This window comes from Triturus cristatus, chromosome 10 (assembly GCF_964204655.1).
Source record: "Triturus cristatus chromosome 10, aTriCri1.1, whole genome shotgun sequence".
Lineage (NCBI taxonomy): Eukaryota > Metazoa > Chordata > Amphibia > Caudata > Salamandridae > Triturus > Triturus cristatus.
In genome coordinates this window covers 670,774,158-670,796,744 of record NC_140593.1, presented here as the reverse complement: position 1 = coordinate 670,796,744, position 22,587 = coordinate 670,774,158, and the positions used below count along the sequence as shown (strand labels likewise).

At 47.0% G+C, this 22,587-nt stretch overlaps 1 protein-coding gene across 2 annotated transcripts in view; it reads right to left on the bottom strand.

Moving 5' to 3' along the window:
- The window catches only part of WDR90 (WD repeat domain 90), a 1,426,420-nt gene that overhangs the window by 871,437 nt on the left and 532,396 nt on the right, over positions 1-22,587 (bottom strand). For both annotated transcript variants that reach the window (XM_085628141.1, XM_085628142.1), the window contains exons 24-25: positions 19,589-19,717; positions 19,078-19,211 (exon numbers count right to left, since the gene is read on the bottom strand). In XM_085628141.1, the coding sequence (XP_085484267.1) occupies positions 19,078-19,211; positions 19,589-19,717 (263 nt within the window). The remainder of the gene's footprint in view (positions 1-19,077; positions 19,212-19,588; positions 19,718-22,587) is intronic.

Below are 22,587 nucleotides of genomic sequence, written 5' to 3'. Positions count from 1 at the left end.
CTAAAACCACTTAACCCCTCTTCAGATCTACGGGATGTGGGTCTCGACGTCGAGCGTATAGCCCGCTCCGACAGAGACCTCCTCGACGTCGATCTAGATCTTCTTCTAGCCGTCGAAGCTCGACCAGGTTCTGGGAGCGGTCACGGCGTTGACTCCGCTTGTTTTGACGTTGAATGTCTCGACGGCGAATGGCGCATCGGCGACAGCAATGCATTTCTTCGTCTCGACGTCGAGCGTTGTGGGATCGACTGTGCCGAAGGACTTCCTCTCCTCGACGCCGATCGTCGGTAGGATGACGACGGCGGAGGGCTTCCGGTCTCGACGCTGATCGTCGCCGGGATGACGATGGCAGAGGGCTTCTCGGTTTCGACGCCGATCGCCGCCTGGTTTGCGACGATGGAGAACTCTCCACCCTCGACGTCGAACATCGTCTGAGTGACGACGACGGAGGGTTGCCAGCTCTCGACGTCGAACATCTACCCGACGTCGACGGAGGTCTGCTGATTCTCGACGCTGATCATCGCCGGGTTGACGACGGCAGAGGATCCCGAATCCTCGATGTCGACGTTGAATGTAGGGACGTACCTTCATGCCTGCGTTCTCTCGACGACGACAAGCCCGCTGTCGATGGTCGTTTCTTAGATGTATGTCCCTCCGGTGGCTGTTTTCTCAGCGCCGAGCCCGACGCTGATGGATTTTTACTCCTAGAAGAGGATCTGGGCCTCTTAGAGCCTTTTCTCACCGGAGACCTGCCTCTGGAAGCCTTTTCTGCCAGCCCATAAAGACGTATACGCTCCCGGTCTTTCAAAGTACTTTTAGAGAGAGACTGGCAATGAGGACAAGTCTTGGGAACATGATCTTTAGGCAGGCAAAGAATACAGACTGAGTGAGAGTCTGACCTGGCCTTCTTTGTTCCACAAGAAGGGCAGGGATCAAAAAGGGATGGCATTTTGAGTGGAAAAAAATGTCAAAAATAGTCAGAAAAAGTAAACACCTTACTTGACTAGATGAAAAACGTTGAAGTATGACAACATTTTTCTGAAAAAAATAGATTATTTCTGAATAAAAGCAGAAAAGAATGGAGGTGTGTAACCAGGGTCCTGACTGAAGGAGCCGGAAAGAACACCTGACCTAACTGTCACCCCTGAGGCATGATGGGAAGCTAGGGGTCATGGCTGCCTTAAAGGCACAGTGCCAGTTTTTTCTATGCTGCTATGAGCTAGCTTTCTAGCCTTTCTAGGCTGTAGTTTTCTGCAAGGCAGCCTGTGAGCGGTCAATGCTTTCAGTCCTATCTGAGGTTTTGGGCTAAATGCTAAGCATTAAAACAGTTTTCAAACATACTTTGCTGTTGTTTTCTTCCCTGTTTTTATGATATATTGTTTATATTAGATATATTATGTATAATATACAGGGGAGTCCTTACAGCATTATTCAGCTCTGGTTGTGAAAGGCTGCATTTGCCTAATTATTATATATATATATATATATATATATATATATATATATATATATATATATATATATTCACTGAAAAAACCATAGGTTTCACACACGTTATAGTTAGGAATTAGCATTTAAAAAACCTTGCAAATTCACTGAAAAAACCATAGGTTTCACACATGTTATAGTTAGCGGAAATTTTACTGATAAAAAACCAATGAAATTCCCCCGTTATAGTTACTGCAGGCAACTATAACTCACGCGACCGCAATCCTCTGCTGATGCTAATACTGTATTTAGACACTTATTTGCCCATGTCTTCTTCCATACATTTTTAGCTATACATATATTACAAATATTTTTTTTTCATAAAGACACATATGTCATCAGCAGAAGATTGCTGTCGCGTGAGTTATAGTTGCCTGCAGTAACTATAACGGGGGAATTTCATTGGTTTTTTATCAGTAAAATTTCCGCTAACTATAACGTGTGAAACCTATGGTTTTTTCAGTGAATTTGCAAGGTTTTTTAAATGCTAATTCCTAACTATAACGTGTGTGAAACCTATGGTTTTTTCAGTGAATTTATACGTTTTTTTAAATGCTAAGTTACTTTACGCCATTCGTGGCGTGCGCGCCCACTTAACGCAGTTCGTTCTGTGCGCGCACGGTGCGCTTCGCGCACCGTGCGCGTCCAGTGAGCGCGCGGTGCGCTTCGCGCACCGCGCGCCCACTTTACGCAGTTAGTGCCATGCACGCACGGTGGGCACACGGTGCGCTACGCGCACCACGTGCCCACGTTACGCTAGATGGGCCATGTACGCACGATGCGCTTCGCGCACCGTGCGCACATGGAGGACATATGATGCACTTAGTTTTGAAAGGTAATATTTTAATTTTTCGTATATTTTTTAAGCCATGCACTAATGGTGCCCTTCGGGCACCATTTGCACACGGGGTGGAGAGAGTGTGGATAATTTTTTTTTTTTTTTTTTTGTTTTAAAAATTTTAGTTTATGTCATCTGTGATAAGTCATGCACAATTGGTGTCCTTCGGCCACCAATTGCACACGGGGTGGAGAGAGTGTGGATGATTTTTTTTTTTTAATAATTTTTTACCGTACGCGTACGGTAAGCGTAATCGGCGAAATTACCGAAAAAAAAAAAAATCCGTTTTTGGCCTTGGGGGATCTTTGGGGACTCCCTCAACATGCCTATGTGTGTGGGAGCTGTCTAAACAGCCCCTTTACATGTTTTTGGGCTTTAAATTTTAAAAATCACTCTCAGTGCGAGAGAGAAAATGGCGGCCGCCGCTTCCTGGTTTCGGCCGATTCGAATGTTTACTAAGATCTAAGAGCCAATCAGAATCGCGCTCGCGCACGCCACCGTACGCGTACGGTAAGCGTACCGTAAGCGCACCATAAGCTGGCTCAGATATATATATTGATTTAAAGGCTATTTTCTCAGAATCTACTGAACAGATTTACACCAAACCTACAAAAGGCACTTCCTTGACCTGAGGACTACCTCTCTGCCAAATTTCTAGTAATTCTGTTCAGCCGTTCGGGCTGTAGCCCTGTCTAAAGGTCCTATGGAAAAATGCATGGGAAAAACGCGTTTTGGGACCCCCCTTTTATCTCAGCCCCCGCTTGACGAATCCCCCCGAGACTTTCAGGGTAGGAGCGGAGCGTAGCGCCCCACCTATTTTGAAAAATTCGCGAGGATTCGTCGACCGGCGCAAAAGTTATTCCAAATAGAATGTTGCGGATTTCCTATGGAAACGTGGTCCTAACTATAACTACCTACTGGCGACCGCCAGTAGGTAATATATATATATGTATATATATATATATATATATATATATATATATATATTCCAACACAAATTTCTCCGTGAAAGGGGGCCCCCAACCCTGGCAGGGCGGCCTCAGAATGCAGGAACGGAGTGTCCTGCTACTTGCATCCAGCAACATAAACAATTCAGCCGAGGCTCGACTTCAGAGACAAAAGTGCTTTAATAGTGCAGGGCGGCAGCCAATCACTTCCAGACGCGTTTCAACTGTTCATTCAGTCTTAATCATTGGAGAGCCTTCTCTGGTAACCAATGGGGATGCACTACCTGGTGTCTCAATCCTCCATTTCCCAGGATGCACTGTGCAAGCGAAATGCAAAATTCTTTTCAAGCTGCCAAGCAATTATCAAATGTAAATATTTCTGTGCAACGCAGTCTTGTAAATACAAATTAAGTTATGCACTCACAGGGCATCTTTGCTCGTTGTGCTGCCACAGATAAAATGTCATTAGAAAAGCTCCCGTCTCCATAGTCAGCTTTATATATATATATAACAAAAGTACCCTTTCCGGTGAGTTGCACTCGCTGGTTGGAATAACGCTGTTCTCTCACAAGCAACCCAGGCTCAGACACCACTTTGCTGTAGTAGTGCCAACGCGTTTCGGGCTTGACGCCCTTCGTCATGGGCAAATCTCTCAAAGAATGGCAAGCTGTGACCACAAGAATGTTCCCTTATTTATTTCCAAAACTCCACACAGGTGAGTAAAGATCGCAATGATTGCTGCAAGGTATCATGGGTCTTGTAGTCTAATTTTCATTACCCATGTGGGTCGCTGCCATTCTAAGGAAAATAAAACAGAATCAAAGGCAAGTTGTAAAAAGTGTCCCGCACTGTTATGCTTGCAAATAACACAACACCATCCAGCTCACTCGTTAACTGCCCCAATAAGCAGCTTGAGGACCCTCCAGGATTTTGAGGCGGTGCAGCTCGTGACCTGGGCAGGTCACTCAACATCAAACAAAAGTACCCTTTCCGGTGAGTTGCACTCGCTGGTTGGAATAACGCTGTTCTCTCACAAGCAACCCAGGCTCAGACACCACTTTGCTGTAGTAGTGCCAACGCGTTTCGGGCTTGACGCCCTTCGTCATGGGCAAATCTCTCAAAGAATGGCAAGCTGTGACCACAAGAATGTTCCCTTATTTATTTCCAAAACTCCACACAGGTGAGTAAAGATCGCAATGATTGCTGCAAGGTATCATGGGTCTTGTAGTCTAATTTTCATTACCCATGTGGGTCGCTGCCATTCTAAGGAAAATAAAACAGAATCAAAGGCAAGTTGTAAAAAGTGTCCCGCACTGTTATGCTTGCAAATAACACAACACCATCCAGCTCACTCGTTAACTGCCCCAATAAGCAGCTTGAGGACCCTCCAGGATTTTGAGGCGGTGCAGCTCGTGACCTGGGCAGGTCACTCAACATCAAACAAAAGTACCCTTTCCGGTGAGTTGCACTCGCTGGTTGGAATAACGCTGTTCTCTCACAAGCAACCCAGGCTCAGACACCACTTTGCTGTAGTAGTGCCAACGCGTTTCGGGCTTGACGCCCTTCGTCATGGGCAAATCTCTCAAAGAATGGCAAGCTGTGACCACAAGAATGTTCCCTTATTTATTTCCAAAACTCCACACAGGTGAGTAAAGATCGCAATGATTGCTGCAAGGTATCATGGGTCTTGTAGTCTAATTTTCATTACCCATGTGGGTCGCTGCCATTCTAAGGAAAATAAAACAGAATCAAAGGCAAGTTGTAAAAAGTGTCCCGCACTGTTATGCTTGCAAATAACACAACACCATCCAGCTCACTCGTTAACTGCCCCAATAAGCAGCTTGAGGACCCTCCAGGATTTTGAGGCGGTGCAGCTCGTGACCTGGGCAGGTCACTCAACATCAAACAAAAGTACCCTTTCCGGTGAGTTGCACTCGCTGGTTGGAATAACGCTGTTCTCTCACAAGCAACCCAGGCTCAGACACCACTTTGCTGTAGTAGTGCCAACGCGTTTCGGGCTTGACGCCCTTCGTCATGGGCAAATCTCTCAAAGAATGGCAAGCTGTGACCACAAGAATGTTCCCTTATTTATTTCCAAAACTCCACACAGGTGAGTAAAGATCGCAATGATTGCTGCAAGGTATCATGGGTCTTGTAGTCTAATTTTCATTACCCATGTGGGTCACTGCCATTCTAAGGAAAATAAAACAGAATCAAAGGCAAGTTGTAAAAAGTGTCCCGCACTGTTATGCTTGCAAATAACACAACACCATGCAGCTCACTCGTTAACTGCCCCAATAAGCAGCTTGAGGACCCTCCAGGATTTTGAGGCGGTGCAGCTCGTGACCTGGGCAGGTCACTCAACATCAAACAAAAGTACCCTTTCCGGTGAGTTGCACTCGCTGGTTGGAATAACGCTGTTCTCTCACAAGCAACCCAGGCTCAGACACCACTTTGCTGTAGTAGTGCCAACGCGTTTCGGGCTTGACGCCCTTCGTCATGGGCAAATCTCTCAAAGAATGGCAAGCTGTGACCACAAGAATGTTCCCTTATTTATTTCCAAAACTCCACACAGGTGAGTAAAGATCGCAATGATTGCTGCAAGGTATCATGGGTCTTGTAGTCTAATTTTCATTACCCATGTGGGTCGCTGCCATTCTAAGGAAAATAAAACAGAATCAAAGGCAAGTTGTAAAAAGTGTCCCACACTGTTATGCTTGCAAATAACACAACACCATCCAGCTCACTCGTTAACTGCCCCAATAAGCAGCTTGAGGACCCTCCAGGATTTTGAGGCGGTGCAGCTCGTGACCTGGGCAGGTCACTCAACATCAAACAAAAGTACCCTTTCCGGTGAGTTGCACTCGCTGGTTGGAATAACGCTGTTCTCTCACAAGCAACCCAGGCTCAGACACCACTTTGCTGTAGTAGTGCCAACGCGTTTCGGGATTGACGCCCTTCGTCATGGGCAAATCTCTCAAAGAATGGCAAGCTGTGACCACAAGAATGTTCCCTTATTTATTTCCAAAACTCCACACAAAAAAAAAATAAATAAAATATATATATATATATATATATATATATATATATATATATATATATATTACCTACTGGCGGTCGCCAGTAGGTAGTTATAGTTAGGACCACGTTTCCATAGGAAATCCGCAACATTCTATTTTGAATAACTTTGGCGCCGGTCGACGAATCCTCGCAAATTTTTCAAAATAGGTGGGGCGCTACGCTACGCTCCTACCCTGAAAGTCTCGGGGGGGATTCGTCAAGCGGGGGCTGAGATAAAAGGGGGGTCCCAAAACGCGTTTTTCCCATGCATTTTTCCATAGGACCTTTAGACAGGGCTACAGCCCGAACGGCTGAACAGAATTACTAGAAATTTGGCAGAGAGGTAGTCCTCAGGTCAAGGAAGTGCCTTTTGTAGGTTTGGTGTAAATCTGTTCAGTAGATTCTGAGAAAATAGCCTTTAAATCAATATATATATCTGAGCCAGCTTACGGTGCGCTTACGGTACGCTTACCGTACGCGTACGGTGGCGTGCGCGTGCGCGATTCTGATTGGCTCTTAGATCTTAGTAAACATTCGAATCGGCCGAAACCAGGAAGCGGCGGCCGCCATTTACTCTCTCGCACTGAGAGTGATTTTTAAAATATAAAGCCCAAAAACATGTAAAGGGGCTGTTTAGACAGCTCCCACACACATAGCCATGTTGAGGGAGTCCCCAAAGATCCCCCAAGGCCAAAAACGGAATTTTTATTTTTTTGGTAATTTCGCCGATTACGCTTACCGTACGCGTACAGTAAAAAATTAAAAAAAAAAAAAAATTATCCACACTCTCTCCACCCCGTGTGCATTTTGTGCCCGCAGGGCACCAATTGTGCATGGCTTATATGAGATGAGATAAACTAAAATATTTAAAAAAAAAATAATAAAAAAAATAATCATCCACACTCTCTCCACCCCGTGTGCAAATGGTGCCCGAAGGGCACCATTTGTGCATGGCTTATAAAATATACGAAAAATTAAAATATTACCTTTCAAAACGAAGTGCATCATATGTCCTCCATGTGCGCACGGTGCGCGAAGCGCATCGTGCGTACATGGCCCATCTAGCGTAACGTGGGCACGCGGTGCGCTACGCGCACCGCGTGCCCACCGTGCGTGCACGGCACTAACTGCGTAAAGTGGGCGCGCGGTGCGCGAAGCGCACCGCGTGCTCACTGTGCGCTCACGGTGCGCGAAGCGCACCGTGCGCGTACGGAACGAACTGCGTTAAGTGGGCGCGCATGCCACGAATGGCGTAAAGTAACTTAGCATTTAAAAAACCGTACAAATTCACTGAAAAAACCATAGGTTTCACACACGTTATAGTTAGGAATTAGCATTTAAAAAACCTTGCAAATTCACTGAAAAAACCATAGGTTTCACACATGTTATAGTTAGCGGAAATTTTACTGATAAAAAACCAATGAAATTCCCCCGTTATAGTTAGTGCAGGCAACTATAACTCACGCGACCGCAATCTTCTGCTGATGACATATGTGTCTTTATGAAAAAAAAATATTTGTAATATATGTATAGCTAAAAATGTATGGAAGAAGACATGGGCAAATAAGTGTCTAAATACAGTATTAGCATCAGCAGAGGATTGCGGTCGCGTGAGTTATAGTTGCCTGCACTAACTATAACGGGGGAATTTCATTGGTTTTTTATCAGTAAAATTTCAGCTAACTATAACATGTGTGAAACCTATGGTTTTTTCAGTGAATATATATATATATATATATATATATATATATATATATATATATATATATATATATATATATATATATATGGAGATGCATATATGTAGGTCACATATATGATTATTTCTGGGGTCCCGCGCATGGGCGGGAATATTCTAGTGCTTATGACTATTGATGAGGATCCCCTGGAAGAGAACTGACTTGCCCCCGCTACCTAAGACTCCTACGCTTTGCTGACACGCAAATCCCACAGAAGGGCTCCTCGCGTAGAGTTACCAGACTAAGATGATTCTCTGCATGTTTCATAATCCCTTCCCGCGGTGCTTTAGTTGGTGGACGAGAGGGGGGGGGAGGGTGGTGGGTGGACATGTTAGGGGCTTTCTTTGGTGCGCTGCCTTTTGTTGTTCTTTTTATATGTTCCCTTTTGTAGACCCGCTCCATGCCTTTTACCTGGGTAATGCTACTAGTCGCGACACTTGTGTCTGTAATACATTGTTTCTGGGAGCTGGGGGTCTGGTTCCTTCTTCTTTTATTTGTCTTGAAAATCAATAAAAGATTTAAACCATAAAGACATGCATGCCATTCTAGACACAATAGCCTTTACACTTAACCATTTCACATGCATCTCTGGATTGAGGGTCAACTGGGCAAAATCTTGCCTATTCCCCTTCGTGCCTGATTTGCCTAACCCACATTTTATACTTAACGGTGCAGATAGCCTGGCAACTCAACACGTTTCGCTACTTAGGCGTGCAAGTATGTCACTCTCTAGCAGACCTTTTAGATAGCAACATTACTCGAGCTGCCACATCCTTAAAATCCCAGATGGCCTTTTGGCGCACATTACCACTATCAGTTGCAGAACGTGTAGTGCCCCTAAAAATGGTGGCTGTGCCCCGCCTTCTATACTACTTTGCCTCTTTATATCCCAGCAACATTTTCGTTCCTTTGAAAGACATATACGGGAATTTATTTGGCACAACTCACGATGTAGGGTGGCACTAGTGAAACTATACTCACCCCTAGACCAGGACAGACTTGCAGTACCACATTTAGAGCAGTACTACCTTGCCTCTTAAATTCCATGCATTAGTTGGTGGTCAGCCAGCATGCAATTAGTGGGTAAAGCCACCACCCTGCCTGTCTGGAATTTACCCACCACCCTCCACCATTCACCTATTCCACCCATGCACCCAATGAAAAACAACTGATTCCCTGTTACTGGGAGTGGCTTATCGCTGCTACCACAGGTGCCTCCACCTCACGCGATCCACGGTCTATTACGCACCAGCACTGGCACTACTCCGTACATCTAGGATTGCAGATCCACCTCAGCAACAGAACTGGCCACATGTTCATGCTGGTCTACACACTCTGGGCGTATGGTACCAGGAAGGCACCCTTGTTTCATATGAGGCATTGATGGAAGATGCGGGCTTACCCTCTGGTCAATTCCTATTATGCAACTCTTTGCTCACATCATTAGGCAGTAAATGGAGCAATATATCACACAAACTACCAACCCAACTTACAGTCCAGTGTCTTCATGTGATGGGGACATGCCGACAACTGATATGTTGGTTTGCCGACTCATCACACATCCACATTACTCCACGACTCACAACCCTACGACAGTGCTGGGACACTGATTTAGCCCGCCCCTGCACAGCTAAAGAATCGGCTGCCCTGTTGGAAACCCAACACACATCCTACGTAATGTTCGATTCAGGATCATCCAGTTCTATGTTACTCACTGAGCCTACCTTACCCCTGCTAAAATAAATAACTTCCACCGAACAGACGCTGTTTGCCCCCGCTGTCATCAGATCAATGCGGATCTGCTTCATATGCTATGGGCTTGCACATACATGCAGAGTTATATGGCGTCACGTCTCATCTGTCCAGTTGCCCTGAGCGTCTAGGACTATGCACATCACAAAGTGTTGCACTACACAAAGAGTACAACCTTGGGTACGTAAATATCCTATTGACATTCACATGTTGGCAGATTTTCAGACCTACTCACACCCAGACACTGAGGAATGAGCAGAATTGCCATAGGAAGGCAAAAGCAATATGTTTGCCATCACTGCTCATCAACTGTACGTAAGCCTGAGATAATCAGATCTCCCTCAAAGATACGCTAATCGAGATCACTGACTAAAAGTACTACACTGTTATGGTCAAGTGCTCTGTGGGTGTAAGACGGGTGAGGGAGGGAGACAGGGTTCATCGTGGAATCTATTGCATTTGAACCCATCAATGTTACACTTTTCGTTCAAGAAACTACGAATGTTAGACTTTTTTTTATATTGGACTTGCCAGCGCCTCTGAAGGGATAATAGGTTGGCCTCCTACCACCTTCCTTGCAATGCAATATCCCAAAAAAACAAGACACTTGTAAGACACCTGGACCAGACAGCCTCCCCCAGGAGTTTTATGCATCCTATTGGGATACTCTGGTTCCCCATCTTCTGGAGATGTACCGAGAAGCGGCAGATTGCGGCTCCTTCCATCCTGAGAAGGACTTGGCCACTATCGTGGCGATCCGTAAGTCTCAGCCTCCCTCGAACCGTTGCTCTGACTACCGTCCCATCTTCCTCATTAATTCGGAGCCTAAAATATTCGCCTCGGTTCTAGCCAGCCGCATACGACCATACCTAGCCAAACTAGTCCATCCCGACCAATTTGGTTTTTATGCCTTATCGAGAAACCAGACACTGCCTCAGGCACCTCCACCTTACTCTAGTGAATCGACACCAGCTGACCTCCTACTTACCTCTACTTCTCGTGGACTTCGAAATGGCATTCAATTCGGTGGACTGGCGATACCTGAAGTAAGTGTTGACGGAAATGTGCTTTGGGAACCCCTTCCGTAACCTGGTTAAGACGCTCTATAGTAAGCCGCAGGCCCAAGTTCTAGTCAATTGAGCTCTGTCACGTCCCTTTTTGATCAGGAGGGGCAGGAGGCAGGGATGCCCCCTCTCGCCACTCCTCTTCGTGTTGACAATGGAGCTCTTCGCATGTCTAGTCTGATTTGATCAGCTTCTCAAGGGATGGAGATGGCCCTGCTTCGAGGAGGACAAGATTGCGCTCTACGCTGACGACGTTCTGCTATTTTTAGCAGATCCTGCTCGGTCCGGGCCCCGATGCCTCCAGGCCCTAAGTCTCTTCGAACGCATTTCCGGCCTTCAATTGAATTCGGCCAAATCTGTCCTGGCCCCCCTTCACCTCTCACGGGAGTGCTTTGATTGGCAGTCAGCGATGTGGGGAGGTCAGAGGCCCAGGATGGCCCTTGCTCAATGCCAGATCCCTCCCTTTGATGGCGGTCTTGGAATGACAAGCCTATACCTTTATTATTTGCGACTCAGCTCCTCACCGTACACGATTGTTTTAATGGAGGCTGGTCTGACCTGGCGTATCGCCTGGAGTTACATACCCTGGGTTTGTCCGCCATTCAGGGAAAGATGTACGGAAACACCATTTCTCAGACTCACCCTGGGGTCACGCGTTGAGTGCTCCTGGCCTGGCAGGCCTCCCTGCGTCACATACACTGGTCGGATAAACTGACCCAATATACTCCCTTGTGGTGCGGTACAAGGCTCCGGGAGGTCGTTAACCTCTCAGGATTTAGAGCCTGGGATCTCATTGGAATATCATTTCTGGGGGATGTCTGGAGTGAGACCCACATACGCACCTTTCAGGACCTGCAGACCTGATACTCCCTCCAATGTTCCGAGTTCTTTCGCTATCTGCAGCTAAGCCATGCCCTCCAATCTCATATTTCAGAGGGTACCTCCATGCCCGAGTACAGCCCACCTGAGGCTCAGGTCATGACGGGTAATTTGGGGATGGGGGATCTCCCGTATCTATCGCTCCCTCACAAACAACACCCCCAACTCCTTATCTCAACTTAAGGACAGGTGGGAGGGTTGGCTTGGGTCCCGAGATGACGCGGACCGGGGAGACGCATTGATGGCTCCCAAAACAGTCACAGTCTCAGCAAGGCTTTGTCTAGTTCAAATATACCATCTACACACTGCTTATCTCATGCCACCACGTCTCCACCATGCTGGGCTCCGGCCCGACGCTTCCTGTCCCTGCTGTGCCCACCCGCAAGCTGACTTTTATCATATGGTATGGCTTTGCTCCGCAATTACGAGCTATTTGGAATCAGTAACAGGGGAGCTTACGGAGGTTCTGGGCTGGGAGGTCCCTCTTAACCCGATGACTGTGCTCCTGGGCATCACCGAGGTGTTGAGTGGTACCAGGGCTGAAAAATTGTTTCTCAACACAGCACTGATGGTGGCCAAAAGAGACATTGCGGCCAACTGGCTGAACTCGACCACTCCCACCATGTTGCACTGCGCAGGGGGTGGACTGGTGCACTGCGCAAGAACAGTCCCTGTATGAAGCCAGGGGATGCCTGAAGAAGTTTCGTAGAATGTGGGGCAACTGGGGAGTTGGGTGGGTATGAAGATGTATTCCTCAGGTTTGTTGGATTCTGTACGCAGGGGTAATGTGCTCTCGTCTTTGCCGTGTATTCATAACGAAAAAGTTACTTACCTTCGGTAACGCTTTTTCTGGTGGATACAGTATCTGCCTGTGGATTCCTCACCTTGTGAATATCCCCTGCGCCAGCAACGTTCGGAAACTTTTGTAGCAGTCCACGCCGATGTGGTCGAAGACGACGTCACAGAGACACGGCTCCGCTCGCGACTCCGCTGACGTCACCGGCTCCATAAGAAGACCTCATCGGCGTGATGACGTCAGTTCCGCCCCTTTTTTCCGTGCCTTCGAGGTACACGGACAGACTGACAGCAATATATACATACACAGTATACACAGTACACAATATGCATATCAACACACCCAGTGTGAAAAATAAATAACAAAGCACAAGAATTAACATAATGCTTTTGACAGTGATAAACACACTTGAAACCCATCAATAGAATTACAGGCATAGAAATACCGGTATAGAAGGATGGACAACGGGGAGGCGGGTGGGTCAGTGAGGAATCCACAGGCAGATACTGTATCCACCAGAAAAAGCGTTACCGAAGGTAAGTAACTTGTTCTTCTGATGGATACATCAGCCAGTAGATTCCTCACCTTGTGAATAGATTCCACAGCAGTCCCCACTCCCGGAGGAGGGTGTCCACCCTTCTATACCAGAAAGTCCTGAAGGACGGAACGAGCAAAATGTCCGTCCCTCCTCACCTCAGAGTCTAAACAATAATGTTTTGCAAAGGTGTGAAGGGAGGCCCAAGTTGCCGCCCTACAAATGTCCTCCACAGGAACCCCCCTAGACAAAGCAGAGGTGGAAGACTTTGCTCTAGTGGAATGAGCTCTTAAACCCTCCGGAGGCTCCTTACCAGCCAAAGAGTAGCAAATCTTGATGCACAAGACAATCCACCTGGAAAGGGTGCGCTTGTGCACCGCTCGACCTTTCCTGCAGCCAGCAAAGCCCACGAAGAGCTGATCATCAATCCTGATGTCCTTTGTCCTGTTGAAGTAAAAGCTCACCGCCCTTTTAGGGTCCAAACGGTGAAGTCTCTCCTCCTCCTTGGAAGGATGAGGGGGAGGATAAAAAGAAGGAAGGGTAATGGATTGTCCCAGATGGAAAGGAGTTACCACCTTAGGCAAAAACGCAGCCCTGGTCCGGAGTACCATTCGTTCAGCATGCACAGTCAAGAATGGGGGCTTTGAACTAAGTGCTTGAAGCTCACTTACCCTCCTTGCCAAGGTAATTGCGATAAGGAATACCGTCTTGAAAGACAACAGCCTCAAGGGACACTTATGTAAGGGCTCGAAGGGAGAACCCATAAGATAGGTTAATACAAGATTTAAGTCCCATTGGGGCACAACAAAGGGAGTAGGAGGAAACTTATTTGTAAGACCCTTTATAAAACGAAGAACAATAGGTGACTTGAACAGTGACGGCTGATCCGGCAGGCATAGGAATGCCGACAAAGCCGATAAATATCCTTTAACTGTAGCCACAGCAAAGCCTTGCTGAGCCAGAGAAAGGGCAAACTGTAGAATGTTAGACAGACAAGCCTTCAAGGGATCAATGGACCTCTCTCCGCACCAAAGCACAAATTTAGACCACCTATATGAGTATATAGATTTGGTGGAGTGTCGCCTGGCCGATAAAATAACATCCACCACATCTGGCGGGAGAGAGAAAGAATTCAGGTTGCCCCGTTCAATCTCCAGGCATGAAGGTGTAAGCTCTGGAGGTGGGGGTGTAGAACCTGCCCCCCCGACTGCGAGAGGAGGTCTGCCCTCAGAGGGAGACGGAGCGGAGGGCATGAGGAGAGGTGGAGAAGATCTGTGTACCACACCCTTCTTGGCCAATCCGGGGCGACCAATATAACTTGGGCCCGGTCTTGGCGAACCTTCCTCAGAACCCGAGGAATCAAGGGTATGGGAGGAAACGCGTAAAGGAGTCGAGAGTCCCAACTCAACTGAAACACGTCCCCTAACGCTCCCTGCATCGGATACTGGAGACTGCAGAATGACGGGCAGTGAGCATTCTCGTGAGTGGCGAACAAGTCCACCCGAGGAGTTCTCCACATCCGGAAGACGTGACGAACCACCTCCGGATGAAGCCTCCACTCGTGGTCGGCGGAGAACTGCCGACTGAGACTGTCCGCACGCACGTTCAGCACCCCGGCCAGATGATTTGCCATCAGACAAATCAGATGGTCCTGAGCCCAGGACCATAGACGCAGAGCTTCTCTGCAGAGACAAAGAGACCCCACTCCTCCCTGTTTGTTTATATACCACATCGCGGTTGTGTTGTCCGTCAGGACTTGAACAGACTGACCGCGAAGGGAAGTGAGGAAGCCCTTGAGTGCCAAACGAATCGCCCGCAACTCCAGAAGGTTGATATGAAGTAACCTTTCCTCTGGAGACCAAAGACCCTTGATCTCCAGATCCCCCAGATGAGCACCCCACCCTAAGGTGGATGCATCCGTTATCACTGTGGCCACCGATGGAGGAAGATGAAAGGGCTTTCCTTGAGACAGATTGCCCTCCACGCCCCACCAAGACAGTTCCGCAGCAGCTTCTCTGGAGATCCTCACAGACTCCCTGAGATCTCCCTTGTGTTGATACCACTGCTTGCGGAGGCACCACTGGAGCGCCCTCATGTGCCAGCGTGCATGGTTGACCAACAGGATGCAGGAAGCAAACAGACCGAGCAGGCGAAGGACCTTCAGAACCGGAACGACCGCTCCGTTGTAAAATAAAGGAATCATTTCCTGTATGTCGAGAATCCTTTGTGGAGGAGGGAATGCTCGACACACAGTAGTGTCCAGTACCGCACCTATGAACAGGTTGCGCTGAGAGGGCACCAGGTGAGATTTGGGCACGTTGATCGAAAAACCCAATTTGTACAACAGCCGAGTTGTATCCTGCAGATGACGCAGCACCTTTTCCGACGACTCAGCCTTGATCAGCCAGTCGTCTAAATAAGGGAAAACTGAAATCCCCGACCTTCTGAGATGGGCTGCCACCACCGCCATCACCTTTGTGAAGACTCGAGGTACCGACGTAAGACCAAACGGAAGGACCGCAAACTGATAATGTTGCGACCCTACCGTAAACCGGAGGTACTTCCTGTGCGACTTCAGGATGGGGATGTGGAAATACGCATCCTGCAAGTCGAGCGACACCATCCAGTCCTCCTGATTCAGCGCCTGAAGAACCTGCGCAAGGGTGAGCATCTTGAACTTCTCCTGTTTCAGGTAAAAGTTCAGGATTCTGAGGTCCAATATCGGACGCAATCTGCCGTCCTTTTTCGGAATCAGGAAATACCGGGAGTAGCACCCCTGACCCCTCTCCTGCTCCGGAACCACCTCTATCGCACCTTTTTGAAACAACTTCAGGACTTCCTCCTGCAGGAGAAGACGGTGGTCCTCCGAGCAAGCCCCTTGGCAAGGAGGGTAATTTGGAGGGAACTCCCGAAAGGGCAGGGCGTACCCATTTTCTACAAGATCCAGAACCCAGAGATCTGTAGTTACAGACTCCCAATCTTGTAGAAAATGGGTAAGCCGGCCCCCCACAGGACCAGCATGATCCGGAATGTCAAATCTAGGGCTGCTTTGCGGTGGTGGGAGGGGCAGAGGAGGAAGAAGAGGAGGAGGAGAGCTGACGGCCACGTGTGCGACCCCTAATTCTTCCTCTGTAACCTCTCGACGAGGAACCTTGCTGCTGCTGCTGGGTCGGTCTATAGGAGCGAAAAGTCGCCTTTCCAAAGCCTCTATACCTCTTGAAAGTACCTCTCGGCTGGGATTGAAGGCCCAACGACCTAGCCGTAGCCTTACTCTCCTTGAAGCGTTCGAGAGCAGCATCCGCCTTCTTCCCGAACAAACCAGACCCATCAAAAGGCAAGTCTAATAAAGTTGACTGAACATCAGAGGAGAATTCAGAGGACTTTAGCCACGCACCCCTCCTGGTGGCGACCGAAGACCCCATGACTCTGGCAACCGAGTCCGCCGTGTCCAGACCACTTTGAATAACTTGTCGAGCAGCCGCCTGAGCATCAGTCAGAACTTCATTGAAGCCGGCCCGATCCTCTTCTGACAGCTTCGGAGCCAACTTTTTTGCCGAGTCCATAAGCGCATGGATATAGCGCCCCAACAGACACGTTGCATTTGACGACTTTAATGCCATACTGGCTGATGAAAAGACCTTTTTGGCCGATTGGTCCACCTTTTTGGCCTCCCTGTCTCCAGGAACCTGAGGAAATGCCCCTTTTGATCGTCCCGAACAAGCCGCCTGAACTACCAGGCTTTCAGGCGAAGGGTGCAAAGATAAAAATTCAGGATTCCCAGGAGCCACTCTATACCTCCTTGCGACTGCCTTGGAGACTGCAGGAGCTGAAAAAAGTTTGCGCCATACCTCCAGCACAGGTTCCATAATAGCTTCGTTAAATGGTAACAAAGGCTCTGAGACCGCAGTCGGTGAATGCAACACCTCCGTAAGAATATTGGACTTAAACTCAGTTGTCGGTAATTGGAGGTCCAACAATTCTGCAGCTTTTCTTATCACCGCATGATAGGGTGCTGCCTCTTTAGAGGGTTCATCCGATGGTGGAGTGATCTCCCACTCTGGAGACAATTCCAGCCCACTTGCCTCCTTTAACTCCTCAAACAAATCATCAGATTCGACCAACTCTCCCTCTTCAGTCTCTTCCAACAGAAAGGGTCTCTCTTCCAGCACTCTCTGCGCTTCCCTTCTTGAACGAATCCGCACCTGCGGCGTCGGCGGCGCCGTGTTCGAATTCGACGGCGCCGGCAGCGGCGTCGAACGCGGATCAGCTGGAGCAGCCAGCAGCGGCGTCGAACGAAGTCGAGTCGGCGCCGGTGAAGAGGGAAGCGGCGTCGATGTTCTCGGCGCCGGCAGCTGCCAAGACGGCGTCGCTGGAAAGAATGGCATGAACGGAGCCTGAGGGTAGACCTGCAGCACTCCCAAATTGAAAGCCATCGGACCCATCGGACCCATAGGTGCACAAGGGGTATACATGGCCCTTGAAAACACCCCATACATAGCATTTAGGTAATGCGTAGGGTCCTGACCTGGACCAGGAAAGCAGGATACTGGTCAGGTAACACCAGACTCGGGCCTGCCGGCGCCGACGGTGGAACAAGCGGTGTCACGGTCTCACCCGGAGGCTGATAATCCTCATCCGGGACCGGAATCGGAGACGGAGCCGGAGGACTCGCTGGAGCTGGAGATGGAACCGGCATCGGGGATGACACCGGCACCGGAGAAGCAGCTGGAACCGGCGAAGTCACCGGAGAAGAAGGAGTTGGAAGCGAAGCCGGGACTGGAGAAGGAGACACTGACTCTCTCTGACGTCGAGTAGGCGACTTCGACTTCGAAGCCGAACCTTTATCGGAATGATGATGCGAAGCATGTCTCCTCTTCTTCTTATGCTTCTTACTCTTTGAAGCATGCCCCGAAGTCGACTTGGACGCCGACCTCGACCTGGATCCAGACCTCCTTCTTCCTCTTTTTTCCTTCTTCATCTGGGCGATGAAGAGCTTCGACTCTCTTTCTTTAAGAGCCTTCGAGCTCATCTTCCGACAGCTCGAACAACCTTCCACATCGTGGTCTGCAGACAAACACCAAACACAATCGTCGTGTGGGTCGGTGATAGACATGTGTTTGCCACACTCTCGACAAGGCTTAAACCCAGACTTCCTTGTCGACATTTTCCAAGAAGAACAGAGAAATCCCAGAAAACACACAAAGTAACCAGTAAAGCTACAAGTAACGATTCCCAAAATCCGTTGGCGTCGTCGGCGCGGAAAAAAGGGAACTGACGTCATCACGCCGATGAGGTCTTCTTATGGAGCCGGTGACGTCAGCGGAGTCGCGAGCGGAGCCGTGTCTCTGTGACGTCGTCTTCGACCACATCGGCGTGGACTGCTACAAAAGTTTCCGAACGTTGCTGGCGCAGGGGATATTCACAAGGTGAGGAATCCACTGGCAGATGTATCCCTCAGAATGTAAACACAGCTGGTGTTGTTATTTTTTGCTGGTCTCTCATAAAATCAATAAAATTGGTTATCAAAAAAAACAAGACACTTGTAAACCAAAACATAACTCTTCTTTTCTCCTCCCACACTTTTGTCTTGTTTACCTCTAGTCTCGCAGATTTAGGACATCTGTACACTATATTTCACACTACTGTCTGCTGTTTACTATGTTATTATGCACCAATGATTGTGACTTACCTTTTTATTGCCTGAGCTACTGCAGTTGTATGATCAAAACTTAATAAACAGATGGAAATAAAGAAGCACAGAAAGAGGAAGAAAGGGTAGAAGAAAGAATGCCAGTGTTTGAGCAGGTGTAAGAGACTTGTGTGAAGTCCATTTTGTGTGTTTTTGAGAGAGTTGCTGTGCAAGAGGTGTGAGGTAAGAGACAGACGAGAGAGATCGAGAGAGAGAGAGAGATCGAGAGAGAGAGAGAGAGAGAGAGAGAGAGAGATCGCACAAGTGCATTGGAGGATTTCAGCTCTTACTCCGTCTCTGGTACTATTTCCTCTGCAGTGGCCAGCAAGTCCCACATAAAGACAGCATCACCAACACTGATCACATGCTTTTGTTCAGGAGTAAATTTCACCTGTTGTACCATCTCCGAATGGCCAATATAAACCTATGACAGAACAAGCAAGAGGTTTGGCATGAGTGGTCCATACTGAGTAATCTAGGAGTGTTCCTTAGTTGTGTTCATTTATGAAGAATTGGATAGTATCTATTTAAATGCTAAACATTACACCATTTGATTTTACCAAAGTCATAAAAATATTAGATGGGCATGCCCTCCTCTTAAAGACTGTTAAGATTAGGAGGCCCATTGTGGTGAAAAAAGAAATCTGTTATCAGTCTAGAAATAAAAATCTTATTTTAATGCTATTTGTACACAAAACAAGGTACAGAGCACCAGAGCACACACATAATACACAGGTCTAAAATACGTAGGTAAAAGGACACCATCAGCCAATCAGTTTGGGTAGCTCATGTAGATGATACCTGGGAGTTGATGTTCTTCTTCATCTGATAGTCCCAGATCTTGATGACTCGGTCACCAGAAGTCAGGAGGAATCTGGAGTCCTGGCTCACAGCAAGTGAGGAGCATAAGGTCCTGTGCACCTGAGAAACCTGCAAATAAAACACATACAATGAAAAGCTAAGACCAAAAATGGGACAAGAAGTAAAGAAACTTAGGTAAGAGGAAACAATTAGAAAGATAATAAAGCAAGAGACTGGTTAAAAAGCAGTACAATGTTTGTAGGAGAAACAGTATGGCATATGAGGCACAAGGTGAAGAAAACTTGACACCTGGGAGGATTAACCAGTGCAAGAAAGTATTGTTAATGAGAGAACTATTACAGAAGTCCAAATCTAACTACACTGAGTGAACCAATTTATCATGAAATCCTCACATCCAAAAATTAAGTTTCTAATCAACTAAGCAGCTAGAGAATCTTTTGTTTTCTGTCTTACTCATGATGGCAGCCAACGCAATAATCTCTGAGAACGGAGTACAATAACTCTGTCAGTTGCCCTCAATATGATTCCTGTAGTTTACCAGATCTTTGCTGAGCAGTCTTTATAAGGGTTGAAAACCTAGAATTGTGTACAATCAAAGTCATTGTATAAACGTTCAAATTAATGAAGGATTTACTGCTGAGTAATTTGAAATTAAAGAATGGTCACCTTTGACAATATTATAGTGTCACTACTTTTCCCCACACTCTTGACTGGCATATTGAAATGCTACTCGACTCTTTGCAACAGAATAATAAATAAAGAAACATAATAAAGATAGATTATATATATATATCTATCTATCTATCTATCTATCTATCTATCTATATATATATATATATATATATATATATATATATATATATGTATATTTACTAAGAAAAAAGGTTACAGGGACGTTATAGTTAGGGTCAGATTTTACTCATATAAAACCAGAGAAAATCAAACGTTATAGTTACCTGAGTTAACTTTAACTTGTGCCCCCGCAATGCACTGCTAATGACCTCACATATTACATCACTCATGGCATGGCCACTGACATCACTGATGACTTTTCAAATGACATCACTGATGATATCTGATGGCAGTCCACGCCCCCTTTTTCCACCACTCTGCAAACCAGTCCACGCCTCCTGGTGAACTCTTGGTTGGGGGATGCAGTCCCCTTCTCTGCCGGTGGTCCTTAGGGGCCATCTAGCCCACCTGTTACCTCCAGTAAACCCCACACAGTGGGATTCCTGAGAGGTGGTCGGAGGCCACGCCCCTTTCTCCACCACTCTGCAAATGTGCCTCCTGGCCCATTTCTATTTGGGAGATTAAGTCCCCTTGGCTCTTGAGGGTCCCGGGGGGCCAACTAGCTCTCCTGTTACCTCCAGTAAGCCCCACATAGCTGGATTGCTGAGAGGTGGTCAGAGGCCACGCCCCCTTTCTCTACCCCTCTGCAAACGCGTCTCTTGGCACACTCCTGCTTGGGGGATGAAGTCCACTTTAGTCCTGATCCACCGTGAATTCTGCCAACAATTTTTTTAATACATGGCCCTGGGACCCCCTAAACACGTCAAGATGGTCAGGGTGTTTCTACCCTGCCCCATTTTCTTGTTTTTTAAAGTTTTTGCTTGTGACTCAGTTCAACCGATTCACAAGATGGCTTCCAACAATTCCTTGTTTGAAGTGTCGGCAGCCCATCAGATATCAGGCAGGAGATCGGGAGGGTTTGCAGATCTACTGCGGCCACAGTTATATATTTGAAAAATCTTTGAATTTCTCAGGAAATACTGAACGGATTTACACCATTTAAAATAAACAGTGCTTTCTGAGCCAAGTGCTACCTTTCTGCTGAATTTAGTGTCATTCTGTTCAGCAGTTCGAGGTGTAGCCGTGTCAAGATTTTTCCTATTTCCATTAACATGGAGAAAAGCGATTTGGGCCCCCCCCCCCCCTTTTCCTAGCACCCGCTTGATGAATCAATCTGACATTTTCAAGACAGTAGCTGATGTGACCGCCCCATTAGTTTTTAAAATTTCGAAAATATTCATCAAATGGCGTCAACGTTATTGCCAAATCAAAAAACGCTTTTCCTATGGAAACTAGGTCCTAACTATAACAACCTACTGGAGAGAGATAGATAGATAGATAGATAGATAGATAGATAGATAGATAGATAGATAGATAGATAGATAGATAGATAGATAGATAGATGGATAGATGGATAGATGGATAGATGGATAGATGGATAGATGGATAGATGGATAGATGGATAGATGGATAGATGGATAGATGGATAGAAAATCCCAAAGGTGAAAGTAACGTTATAGTTGGGTGAAACGTTCAGTAACAACAATGTTTTAAAATCTAAAAACTGCGGAAATTCACCAGTTATAGTTATATTTATCTCAAGTAGGTATAACTTGTGCTCTAAGGAAACTATAGCTCATACCCCGCCATGCACAGTTTTATCATCAATAATTTCACTGCAAATGTTTCAGTGATATTAACAATGGTGTCATAGATATCATGAGTGATATAATATGTATGATAATTAGCAGTGCATGGCAAGGGCGTGAGTGACAGTTACCTTAGGGTATGAGTTATAGTTAATTGAGATAACTATAGTTGGTAAATTTCAGTGGAGTTTTTAGAACTTAAATTGTTACGTTGTTATTGAACATTTCACATAAATATAACATTATTTTAATCGTTGTTATTTTACAGTGAATTTCTAGTTGTTTTTTTTCCAGCAAAGTAATATTGAATTACTGTCTGTAAATCCACTACCTCGCTGCCAGGCCTTTTAGCCAAACTCCCTAAAGGCAGCCACACCCACACTGCACAGGGCCTTCGGTCATGCACAGCAGGGGGGTTGCCACAGGGTCTGCAGCCAATCCCCACACATTCAGCCAACCCCACGCTACATGTGGCCTGGCCCTGGGGACCCCATAACCCAGGGCCTTTTTTTTAAGGGGAGGGGGGCGCATGTCCCC